Source organism: Platichthys flesus, chromosome 5, assembly GCF_949316205.1.
Source record: "Platichthys flesus chromosome 5, fPlaFle2.1, whole genome shotgun sequence".
NCBI lineage: Eukaryota > Metazoa > Chordata > Actinopteri > Pleuronectiformes > Pleuronectidae > Platichthys > Platichthys flesus.
In genome coordinates, this window is record NC_084949.1 from 23,952,500 (window position 1) to 23,965,603 (window position 13,104).

At 45.4% G+C, this 13,104-nt stretch overlaps 1 protein-coding gene across 1 annotated transcript in view; it reads right to left on the minus strand.

Moving 5' to 3' along the window:
• Positions 1-2,650, minus strand: part of myo15ab (myosin XVAb) — a 40,926-nt gene extending 38,276 nt beyond the window's left edge. Inside the window, exons 1-3 of the mRNA XM_062387390.1 lie at positions 1,043-2,650; positions 818-937; positions 380-697 (exon numbers count right to left, since the gene is read on the minus strand). Of these exons, the coding sequence (XP_062243374.1) occupies positions 380-697; positions 818-937; positions 1,043-2,650 (2,046 nt within the window). The remainder of the gene's footprint in view (positions 1-379; positions 698-817; positions 938-1,042) is intronic.
• Positions 2,651-13,104: the final 10,454 nt, after the last annotated feature.

The following is a 13,104-nucleotide window of genomic DNA, read 5'->3' on the forward strand; positions in this document are numbered from 1 at the left end:
TTCATGTACATAATCATCCAGCACTTTACGCAGCTCTTTTTCTTTCATAAACCATTCACACACCGCCAGCACACTCATCAGGGACAATTTGCAATTCAATATCATGCAGGAAAATTCAGTATGTTGACTGGAGGAGCCGGGGATCGATCCCCTCTACCTCCAGAGCCATGGGGACTATAATGTAGTTATGTATTTATTTATCAAAGGAGCAGATGAGTGCGTTTAATTAGCAATAATTATCAGCAGATAACAAAGAGCTATATCAATTTGTTAAAAAAATAACATTCTACACTATTATTACTATTTGGATGACAGGGGAGGAAAGAGTAATAGAACAAAACACACACACAAAAACAAAGAGTCTGTATCTACGACTAACCTTGGCCAGGTGTGGTGATACGGGAATATTGGGGTCATGCATTCCTTCTGGTAATTTGAAGTGTGCGTCCCGCAGCATAGAGCTTTGAAGAGCACCGGACAGGTTTGGAGAGACAGGTTTCCGTGGATCGATGATGATCGTGCCATCTGGCAGCGTGTACGACGAGCTTTTCAGGTAAGGGTTCTGAAGTGCGGCGGCCAGGTTCGGGGACTTCGGTTTCCTGGAGTCAATCACGATGGTGCCATCAGGAAGAGTGTAAGAGGCTTCACGCAGAGCTGGGTTGGTCAGGGCCTTAGCCAGGTTTGGGGAGATAGTTTGCTGCACAACACAGGCATTAGTTCAACTTCAGTGGATAAAATGTAATCAGAAGAGGCAAGAAATGTAATTTTATTAAAAGGCGAATTCAAATTAAGTCAAGGATAAAGAGTCATGGGTTACTTGCTGTCTGGGATCTATAATTGTGCCATCAGGGAGAGTATATGAAGCAGACATGAGATCTTGGTTCTGAAGAGCTCTGGAAAGGTTCGGAGACATGGACCTCTGGGGCACACGGGGGTCCTGTGTGGATAGGAGTGATAGGAGAGTACAACAAAAAAATAATGCAATTTGTCATCTTAGAACTGTATGCACAAAAACCCTTTGAGATGTTCCTTTTCTACCTACCCTGATAACTGATCCATCAGGCAATGTGTACGAGGCGCCGCGGAGTTGTTGGTTTTGCAAAGCATTGCCAAGCATAGGGGAGGAACGTGAATTTGCATTTGGTGGCACCAAGGTTCCGTCTGGCAGTCGGTACGATGCCTGCATCATCTGTGGATTTTGCAGGGCACTTCCCAGCATTGGAGAAGAGGGTGGTTGGGGCCCATAAGGTGACCGTCTGAGCTGTGTCTGATAAGACGCTTGGCGGAGGTTAGGGTTCTGCTGTAATGCGCTTTGGAGGTGAGGCCCAGCCGGGGCATAAGGATTTCGGCGTTGCATCATTGGTGATCGTAAAGATGAAACACCCTGCATGTCACCTCGGTTCAGCAGGGCATCATGGAGCAACGGTGCTGGGCCAGGTTCAGAGATATAATCATATGGGGTAACCACAGTTGGCCCGTAAGGTGAATGAAGCTGTGGAGTCTGATAAGACGATACACCTCTTAGTGCCTGACCATGTCTCATGGCTCCAGAGAGCATTGGAGATGAAGGCACAGATGCAGCATATGGGGACCGAGGCCTCTGAAGGGTGGACACATAGGATGCATCTGTCACTGCCCGATTCTGCAGAGCACCAGAAAGCATTGGGGAGGAAGGTGGCATGGGTTGTTCATAATGTGACATTGGTCTTTGTAAAGGAGAAACATAGGAGGAATCTCTCACTGCCCGATTCTGCAGAGCTCCAGAGAGCATTGGGGAAGAAGGTGGCATGGGTTGTTCATAATGTGACATTGGTCTTTGTAAAGGAGAAACATAGGATGAATCTCTCACTGCCCGATTCTGCAGAGCTCCAGAGAGCATTGGGGAAGAAGGTGGCATGGGTTGTTCATAATGTGACATTGGTCTTTGTAAAGGAGAAACATAGGATGAATCTCGTATAACTTGATTCTGCATAGCCCCAGACAGTGAGGGAGACAAGGGAGCCATAGGCTGCTCATAAGGTGACATTGGTCTCTGCAGGGTGGTAACATAAGATGCATCCCGAATGGCCTGGATTTGCATTGCGCCAGACAAGTTAGGGGATGAGGGATAATAAGGTTCTACATATTCAGGAGCCATGCCTACCACCTCTGGGCCAAGGGGTGAAGAAAAAGATGCCTGCCGGACAGCCTGATTCTGCATAGCATTAGATAACATGGGAGAAGAGGGAGCCACAAGCTGATCAGCATATGGATCAGCATAGGGATCAGATACATGCGCTTTTGGTGCATAAAAATGTGGATGGGCTGCTCTAGGGGGAAGAAGGGGTGAGGGCTGACGAGAAAGACGAGGTGAGAGGCGTGGGGATGCAGGATGGCGCATTTGTTTCAGAGACGGTTGAGGAGAAGCAGGAGGCATCCTTCTCCTGGACTGCATGAGGGGACGTCCTCGAGCCACAGGGCGAGAAGGATATCGGCCAGATTCTCTCCTCCCAAGGGGAGCACGGTGGACCATGTGAGGGGAGTGAAAAGGGGAAGAGTAGAGGGAGGAGTCCACTGTGAGAACAGAGGACCTGTTGCTCCTCAGAGAGGAGGCACGGAATGGACGCACATTCTGGGTGGGTGGGGGCACTGGACGCCCTCTGAGACCCATAGGGGAGGGTCTGACAGTACCTAAAGGAACATTTCCCCCCATCCTGAGCCTGGGTAAGGGGGTGGAATCCCTGAGCAGCCGAGTTGAGCGGCGAGAAAGGGTGGGAGACGATGGGCCTGGACGGCGCCCTGCAGGGGATAAACTGCGATGGGATGGAGAGGGAGATGGTCTCCGGCTGAGCTGTGGAGAGAGAGGGGCAGACATATGACCAGGTGAGAGTGGAACAGAGGGTGGCCCATGCATCCTCCTCTGCCCAAATGGACTGCGGGCAGCAGTGGGTGAGGCTGGGGGACTTTGCCTCCTCATGGAAGCACGTGGTGAGGAAGGTGGAGAACGTTGCCTCATTGATGCTCTTGGTGAGGTTGTAGGACTTCGCCTCCTCATGGAAGCACGGGGAGAATGGGGGGGTGAGGGTCCTCGGGTTTGAGGAGAAGGTGATCTCTGAGGTTGCATTCTACGCTGGGCGAGGGGGGACGCCATGGGAGATAAAGGAGGGGAGATCTGTCTCAACATAACAGAGGGGGGTCTTTGAGCACCAATGAACCCACTCCTTATGGGTGGTTGTGGAGAGGGGCTTCGTCTACGTAAGAGCATAGGAGAGGGTACAGGGGAATGCAAGACAGAGGGATGGCGTGGCATCTGAGGGGAGGGCATCATGACAGAGCGGCGGGATGGAGTCGGAGAGGGTTGCAGATGGCGTGCAGGACGAGGGGACATATTTGCTTGTTTAATAATCATGGCAGTTGGAGTAGGGGTTAAGGGAAGTCCATAACCCTGTTGTTGTGGCATCATCATTGGATCTGTCATCATCTGCTATAAAAGAAGACAACAGAAATACAAGAAGTTAAGGAAGCAATACATTTGGTGAAAATAAGATAGAACATGCACAAGTGGCTTCACTTTACGGGGGGCGTCTAATATCTATATATATATATATATATTTACTTTACTTTAGTTTAACAAAAAAAAAATTAAAACTTACTATTTTAAATTTGACAAGAAAAGTTACTACAGATACTGAAAAAACACTATTATAATTAAAAGTGCAACCATCCTACTATTGAGTCATTGAACCAGTGTTTTTATGACAAACAAAGTAATACTATGATCTGCTGGAATTTGCTAATTGGCTGTTTGGTAACCACGAGTAAACCTACAAAACGATCTTATCTCCTAAGCTACAGTATATTATTAGATTTACCTACTAGGTGCTCTCTAAAACACAGTAGAAATGTGTTAAGGTTCTACAAAACCAATAACATAACAGACACAACCACATTACCTGAGAGGAAATCATTTGAGGAGCCATCTGTTGCTGCGGCAGCATCATTTGCTGTGACATCATCTGTTCTTGTGGTGACATAATTTGCATCATCTGTTCTTGTGGTGACATCATTTGCATCATCTGTTCTTGTGGTGACATCATTTGCATCATCTGTTCTTGTGGTGACATCATTTGCATCATCTGTTCTTGTGGGGACATCATTTGCTGTGACATCATCTGTTCTTGTGGGGACATCATTGGCTGTGACATCATCTGTTCTTGTGGGGACATCATTGGCTGTGACATCATCTGTTCTTGTTGGGACATCATTTGCATCATCTGTTCTTGTGGGGACATCATTTGCTGTGAAAACATCTGTTCTTGTGGGGACATAATACGTTGTGGCATCATCTGCTGCTGTGGTGACATCATCTGTGGCTGTGGTGACATCATCTGTGATCTCATTTTGGGGGACATACTCTGTTCTTGTTGCATCATCATCGGTCGCTGCTGTGACATTACCTGTGGGCCCATCATCATTTGATCTTGAGCAGACATCATCATTTGACGCTGCGGTGACATTGCCATTTGTGGCCGTAATGACACCATCTCACCCATTTGACCTGGAGCAAGAGAAAACTGGTCTTCATATTGGATTTCTGACATGTCTTCAAATTCTGGATCAGGTGGCAAAGTAGGTGGAGGGGGCAGGGGCACTTCCAGACGCTCTTTACCAAAGAGGCGCACTTGAGGTCTAGGAACTCTGAATGTAATCTCCCCTCCCTGACCATCGCCGATTTCATCCCCATATTGAGCCAACTGGTCTGCATACTGGTCGCCATACAGGCCCTGCACCTGATTCATCCCCTGTCCTCCAAAGGCCTGCTGGCCTACTGGTGGGAAACCCATTGCCTGTTGAGAGCTGTACTCCTGATAGGGCATGCCTGTATCGGCATAGCTAAGTTGGTGGTCCGGTTGAAACCCCCCTTGCATCCCCATTGTTGCTGCATAGGGGTTCTCATAATAACCCGCATGTCCATTGTCATAATAGCCCCCTTGTCCATCATCGTAGAAAACTCCTTGACCATTTTCATCATAAAAACCATGAGTCTGAGTGTCAAGGAATCCATCTGCTGCTCCTCCATACATGTGATTCTCGCCCACTGGTGCATAATAGTCCAGAGCCTCTTCCCCATACATCGCCATTGCCTGTTGTTGCTGGTAACCATAGGGATCAGTGTCCTGGCTGTAATGGCCGTGGGCAGAGGGATGAGGGTTATAGTAGTCCTCCACGCCCTCATTGTAGAGCCCTTGTTCATAATATTCGGCAGTTTGATCATACAGGCCATCTTCCTCATAGTAACCCAGGTCCTGATACTCTACTCCCCCTGCCCCATTATCGTAGTAACCAAACTGACCTTGGCCTCCATACGCTGCAGCTGCCTCATCTCCATAATCACCATAACTATCGTAATAGTCCCCATAACCTTTCTGGCCAGCTGAATGTCCCTGGTTGTATCCGTAAGCCTCCTCTTCATAACCATCGTTTTGGTAACCATAATGTCTAGAGCTGGCTTGTCGGCCTTGTGCTCTACGTCCCTCCCAACCATGGTGTTCTGAATTTCCTCCCATTTTAGTTGACAGGAAACGTTTGGTCAGCCAGTTAGTTGCCGCTGCAACTTTACCCAGCAAGAGACTTCTGTTCTTGAACTCATCAGACGGCCCGTCACCATCCTTTTTTTTAAATAAGCCTTTGAAGAAGCCCCCCTTCTTCTCATTTGAATTACCGCCCAGACGAAGCAGCATATAACTTGGCTTCTTCCCACCATTTGCCGCTGCTTGCTCTTTCTCCTTAGTCCTCTTTTTGCTGGCCTTGAACCTCATCATGAATCGAGAGGTGTTCTTCAGCATTGACTTGCGGCGTTTCTTCTTGGCAAGTCTGGTTTTTCTCCTGCCCAGCCCCAGGAACAAACGCGACGTACTTTTCAGCTTCTTTCTGCTGTTCTTGCGCCGCTTGAGACCGGAAAACTTCATGAACATCTTGGACATGTTCTTCAGACCTTTCTTTGGGAGTTCCTTAATTGGAAGCTGCGGAGCTTCCTCTTTCTTTTTGCCTTTCTTCTTTTTCGCGTCAGCATCAGATTTCCCTCCTCTATCTTTAGATTTATTTTTTCTGTTGTAATCCTCATCATCCTCGTCATCCTCATCTTCGTCTTCATCCTCCTCATCCTCCGAGTAGTCACCACGTCGAGACTTCCCCCCTTTCTTTCCCTTGGCACCTTTGGCTCCTCTTCCCTTCCCTCTTCTGTCATCCTCTGAGTCTTCTTCGTCATCATCTTCATCTTCACTAAACTCTTCATCCTCTTCCTCATCACTAAAGAGCTCATCCTCTTCCTCCTCAGACTCCACCTTCTTACCCTTCCCTTTATCTTTTCCTTTCTTTCCATCGTCCTTACCCTTGGCTGGTGGCTCTTTACCCTTCTTCCCCCCTTTCTTGTCATCTTTTCCTCCTTTCTTATCATCCTTACCACCTTTCTTATCGTCCTTGGCGGCTTTCTTATCATCTTTTCCTCCCTTTTTGTCATCCTTCCCTTTCTTCTCCTCCTCTTTCTTTTTCTCTGGTTCAGGCTTTCCACCCTTCTTTGTGTCCTTCTTGGTATCTTTCTTACTGGGCATCTTGACACGTGGCTATGAGCACAGCATGCCCTCTCTTCTGGATGCAATGCTGTAAGCCTTCAAACAAACAGACACATACATGTTACATACACACTGAATGGAGGACTATTAAAGTATTTTAACAAGAAGAAAATATGATGTCATATTTTTGTTAAATATAATAATAATCAAGAGTCTGACCTTTAGGATTCCTTGGTTTAGATATTCCTGCTATACTCTGTGGCAGAGTTGTGTGCAGGGCTGGTATCAGTGTGAGGACAGGTCCTCCTGGCCAAAGCAGGTCTAAATTTGGTCCCCATGAAGACTCCTGTCCAGACATAAACAGTATAAGTAATCTTTTTACCCCAAACACACATACCCACATGTTTATACTACACATGCATATAAGTAAACACAATCTATCTTTCTATTTGTCCACACTACACAGAAATCTTGACTCAGAGCGATTTCTTACTCTTATATAGAGACATAAAACTCGGATTCTGACATTTCATATTTGCACTGTCAAACTGCACTGGATCAATATGCAAAATACAAAAATGTCTCTGGGAAACTTTAAAAATTGGACTTGTGTTTATAAGTGTTATAGGTGTTTATAATTAATAAAACACCTCCTTTACATTCAATTCTGCCCGTATATAACAAGCGTAGACCATATTATCACGCTTAACCTCAGTTTGAACTTTAACATGAGATTTTTACTGTTTTAGTTTAAATAAGTTCCACACAATAGGATCACTGCAGCATTTGCTTTCTGTAAAACTAGAGATACAAACAGAAATGCAGCTGTTCCTTTAGTTCAAGCTCTACCCCCTCTGCGGTCCAATCTTTCTCCTGTAGAGTTGTAGTTAAAGGGAAACTCTTGTGGCACTGTCACCATGCTCATTCATCAAGACAGATCGCCGTGATAGTCACCTCCACATGAAATGACAGAGAGCACAGAAATGCAAGTGTGGTGGTCGCCGAGGATCTCTGAGGTCCTCAGATAAGCTGTATCCTTGTTGGAAGTCTCTTCTTCCGCAGTTAAAAAAAATTAAGCAAAAAAATAAAAAAACTCCAGGACAAAGTCTGTGGATCACACTCAGCCTCTTCCTCTGACCTACTCCGTCTTCTGTTGCTCACAACAACACATTCTCTCACTCAACACAGCTCTGTTCACACTGCCCTCCTCAGAGCTTGTGTCAGCTACTGTGTGTGTGTATGTGAGGGAGAAAGAGAGAAGGGCAGATGGGTTGCCAGTTTGTGTGTGTGTGTGTGTGTGTGTGTATGTGTGTCATTGCATGTGCATATATATGTGTATGTGTATGCATGCATTTAAGGAGTTCCTTTTCATAGAAGGAGTCTTAATTTGTCATCAGGCTCAACAGGTGAAACTCGAGAGCTCTGGGCAGCCGAGGGGGCGGGGCATTAATAATACAAAAGGTCCAGGAGAGAGAGTGAGAGAGAGAGAGAGAGATAGAGAGCGAGAGAGAAAGAGACAGACAGACAGACAGACAGAGAGAGAGAGAGAGAGAGAGAGAGAGAGAGAGAGAGAGAGAGAGAGAGAGGAAGACATAGGATGCATACGATAAGCCTGATTGGCAGTAAGATGCAATCAAATCCAAAAATAGCCAACTAGCACCTAGCAGAGCACATACCTCCGCAAAGGCCCAACAGTTGCCTTCAAATCCGCACCAAGTTGGGCACGTTCGTTTGGCCATAGGTGGAAAACTAGTAAGGAGGCATATCATTTGTCTCAGCTACACAGTGGTGTGTAGTTATAGTTTTTTTCCTTTGGATCTGCACCTCATAAACAACCAACCAATGAACCACAACCAAACAAATCGTTAACCAACCAATAAGACCAGACCTGAGAGCCAACCAACCAACTAACCAACCAACCAAATTAACACACCGAGGTGAAAACATAACCTTCTCGGTAGAGGTAATAATTAACAACCTCAAATAGCTTTTTCATTCATGTGTAACTTGTGAAATTGTGAATAAGAGAACTCACACAGAAAACCTGATGCTCTCTGACCGTAAATCTACTCTTCCTCTTTTTCCAGAGTAACATTTACTACCAGGCTTATGTGTGTGTGTGTGTGAATATATATTAATATGTGAGTGAAAATGAGTGATGCATCGTTCTAATAAATATTATATTAAAGTAGCATCAGCGTGACAGATGCAGGCAGCCATAACCTGCTTCCATATAAGTAACAGCGAGAGAAGAAGAAGCAGAGGCAGGAGGAACACCCACTTGCTTGATATATGACGTCTTCCCTCTACGTATCAATAACAGAGGAATGACTCTCACGAACGCACACACACAAAGTGACGGATCGGTAACAGGGCTGTGATTATAAGTGCCATCAACCAAATTATTCCTCTTCCAGAGAGAAGGGGTCGGATTGCCAGATCTGTCATGTTACAGGCCGAGGTGTCAGGTTGCCAGATCCTGATCTTTTGGCCTCGGTGTGTAAGTGTATCTGATCATGACCAACCAACGTGTGTGTGTGTGTGTGTGTGTGTGTGTGTGCATGTGTGTGCTCATTCAGAGTTATGTCTTTTAGTGGGTACACGTGTGCATTAAAGGGGGGAGGGGGGCGTGATGAAAGAGTGATTTTTCCTGGATTTCCGGTGGTTTGTCTCTAACCGTGCATCTTCCTTTGAAGCCGAATGAAAAGACCCTATCAAATGTGATAAAACCCTTGAGTTTCAGCCAGAATCTCTCTCTTCCCGAAGCAATCGCTGCTGGCAGGTGGTCCTCCATCTTTTGATAGAATTTGTCGAGAAGAGACAACACACAGATATACGTGCCCCGGAGAGAGAGGCAGACTTGTGACAGAGGTGGACTTAATGAGTCTCATCAAACAGCATTCAGGTCCTGAAGCAGAGCAGTCAACCATCTTTTGACATCACACACGCACGCACACACACACACACACACACACACGTGCACACGCTCAGTAATCTGCTGCTATCTAGTGGGGCAGTATTACACCTGCAGCACTCTTTCACAGTTTGGAGTTGGTTAAGCTTACAGGCCTGCAGCGGGTGTGTTGATGTCGCTCAACCACATTACCCAGTTAGGTGTTATATTACCTAACCATTACACATTGATACAACACAGTCTCATAAACAAGCAGACATCTTACACGTTTAAAATCCATTATCGTTTATCTGGCAGGAGACAAGCAAACTAACCAGTCTGCAGGATTGATGGGTGGTCACAAAGAGGAGGGAGGGAGGGAGGATGGATGGATCCACCTACCTGTCCTCTGGCACGCCCAGCCTTGCACTGGAGCTCTGTGGTTGGGTTTCTCCATCGTCTCCTCGGTTCTCAAGAGTCAAAGAAAAAGCCCCCAAACTGATGCACCAGCCCCGTTTACATTCTACTTCAATCTACAGCCCCGTGCCCCGGCTGCTCCTGTGGCCGGGCTCGGAGCAGCGGGGGTCGGCCAGCCCAGGGAGGGGAGAGAGAGAGAGAGGCACCGGGAAACGGGGCAGATTAATATTTAATGACGCCTATTCTTCGGTGCCCGGCCCCGGGGGTTTGAGTTCCACACACGCCAGTGAGAAGTGATGAGCACCGCGGGTGGGCACGGTGATGCACGATATAGTCAAAGAAACTAAGCTAATGTAGCCTAGCTTAACTCACTTAGCCACAAAGCAGCAGGTAGCTAGTGCTACTTAACCTGGTAAAAGTTAGTTTTGTGTTTTACGGATATCCTGTCATTTATAAGTTGTAAATTGAACACTTTCTCTAAAACCGGTGTGAACATATTGAAACAGGGTGGTAATAGTTAATAAATAAAGCTAAATTAGCCTAGCTTAACCAACATAAAGCACAGGTAGTCAGTGCTAATTAACCTGGTAGAGGTTAGCTTACTGTCAGTGCCGGCATGTTTTCCAAAGGTTGTGTCATATTGAGCTTAAAACACTGTGGTACAGGCTAATAATATAAAATAAACAAAGCTAAATTAGCCTAGCTTAACATAGTATCCACAAAGTACAGGTAGTTAGTGCCACTTAACCCAGTAAAAGTTAGTTTTCTTCCACTTCCTACCTGTTTCTCTGAGGCTGTATCGTATATTGATCTGTGGATATTGAACATTTCCTCCAAACAAGGTGAAACAAACTGATAATAGTTAATAAATAGAGCTAAATTAGCCTAGCTCAACCAACACAAACCACAGGTAGTCAGTGCTATTTAAGCTGGTAAAGGTTAGCTTCCTGTCAGTACCGGCCTTTTTTCAAAAGGTTGTGTCATATTGAGCTTTTATCACAGTGATACAGGCTAATAATTTCAAATAAACAAAGCTAAATTAGCCTAGCTTAAAATAGTTTCCACAAAGTAATGGTAGTTAGTGTCACTTAACCCAGTAAAAGTTAGTTTTCTTCCACTTCCCACCTGTTGTTCTGAGGTTGTATCGTATATTGATCTGTGGATATTGAACCTTTCCTCTAAAGAAGGTGAAACACACTGATAATAGTAAATAATCAACCTCACTTAACTCAATAGCCACACAGCACAGGTAGTTAGTGTTATTTAACCTGGTATAAGTTAGTGGTCTGTCCCTTCCTCATGTTGGTGTCATATTGATCGTGGATATTGAGCCTTTCCTCTCTCCAGGTGTGACCACGTGTCATGAAGAGGACGAGCAGGCAAATTGAGCTGAAAAGGTTCAACGTCCCTTTTATAAACTGCACCATTAACCCGAGCAGTTCTCCTGTTGTCCACCAGAGGGACCCGCCTGACTATAAACAACTCTCCATCACCCAGACGACCTTGTCTTCCCCCCTGCTGTGGAGAGACACGTCCAGAGAACCTCAGACCTGCTGCAGCCGTGACTTCAACCAGCAAAGGAATGTGTTGTGTTTAAAGGGGGGGGGGGGGGGGGGGACAATTGACGACAGCCTTCTGTTGTGTGTCTGCAGCAGGTAAACAGTCTGTGCACTTGGCTCCTCAACCTGAACGCTATGAACTAAATCTACAGCTTTAATTACTTTTGTCCTCTAAAGGGGTCACACTCGGCTTCAATAGCTGTCTGCAACAACACAATTAATGTGTCGGTTATTCACTACTTTCATCTGTCAATTTGTCATAGGCATCAGACCGGTGGTTTATTATCAGGGATTCAAGAACCCCTGGAAGGTATTGCAATGAATCTCTCAGGGGTTCATGAGACTGTTTCCCCAGTTTTCTCAAAAATGACCTTCATAGGTTTTTAAATAGAGATTCTTGATTTTTGTAAACAAAGCATAGGAAGCAAAATTGTTGTGATTTCAGAAATAACTGTTCTCTTGATGTGTTAGATCATTGATCAAATTCATACGTGGACCTTAAATAACGAGGTTATTTCAGGTTATAAGGTTATAATTGGTTTATTTATCTGATTTTACATCTGTTTCCTGCTGCGTGTCCAGGTCCAGGTCATATTTAGGAGGAGGAGGAGTTTGCATGTTCTCCTCTGTGTTGTGTCTGGATGGTGTTTCTCTGGCTTCTTGTCACAGTCCAAAGACATGCAGATTTCGGGTAAGGTCGATTGGAGACTCTAAATTTTCTGTACTAATGAATACCAGTGTGAAAAACTTGTCTAGTACATTAGTGAGGATTCACTGGCAACCTGTGCAGGGTTTAACCCGCCCCTCAGGTCAGCTTTGATTTGCTTAAATATCAGCAGTACTTCACACTAGATTCTCTATATTGTCCCCTCTTGTTTCATTAATATCTTTAAAACCTTGGTTTGGACGACGGCTACACAGATGTCTAGTTGAAAAGGTCTTCAAAATCTTTTAAAACTCTGTAGAAACCCTGTTTTCCAATTCAGCATATTTCTTCTATTTTCTTTCTCATGAATTACTGGATAATTTAACAGGACTCTCAGGGATTAGTATAAAAAGCAAATTAACCAAACAAACAAAAAGCAAACCACTGAACGAGATTTAATGACGGTGGAGGGTTGATGTTTTTCCCTGGTTCTGTTGTGATCCTGTAAAGCTACAGGGAAGCAACACCTTTAGGCATCTGTGTTATCTCATCCGCTAAACTCCACCTGAGTTTTTGCTGGCAGTGTTGCAGCCAGGAGCTGCTGCTAGAAACTGTCTTCTCCCTTGAAAACAACTCGCTCAGGGCCCAGAAACAGTAAATATACATAATTTTTGGCGTGTTCCAGGGCCCCTGTCCAGTTTTAGGCTCTGTGAATCATTCAAGGAAAGTAATGGATTCATCCTGCAGGTACGAGTTGCTTTTTTTCCTGAATAACATACACAGCAAAACCTCGCTCCAGAGGGGGGGGGGTCGATGTTTCTGCAGGAAAAATGCTGCAACAGTTATTTAGTCAGTGCTGCATTTTTTCTCGCCTGCGACAGCAAGTGGCTGGAGGCTTTTTGTCTTTTGGTTGTTTCTCCATCTGTACGTTCATCTGGTACAAACGTTCACTTAGGGGAAGGCTTATAATAATCTGAAGGTCAAAGGTCAAGGTCACTTTGACCTCACAAAACTCTCTGTTGCCTTATGAACAGGTTA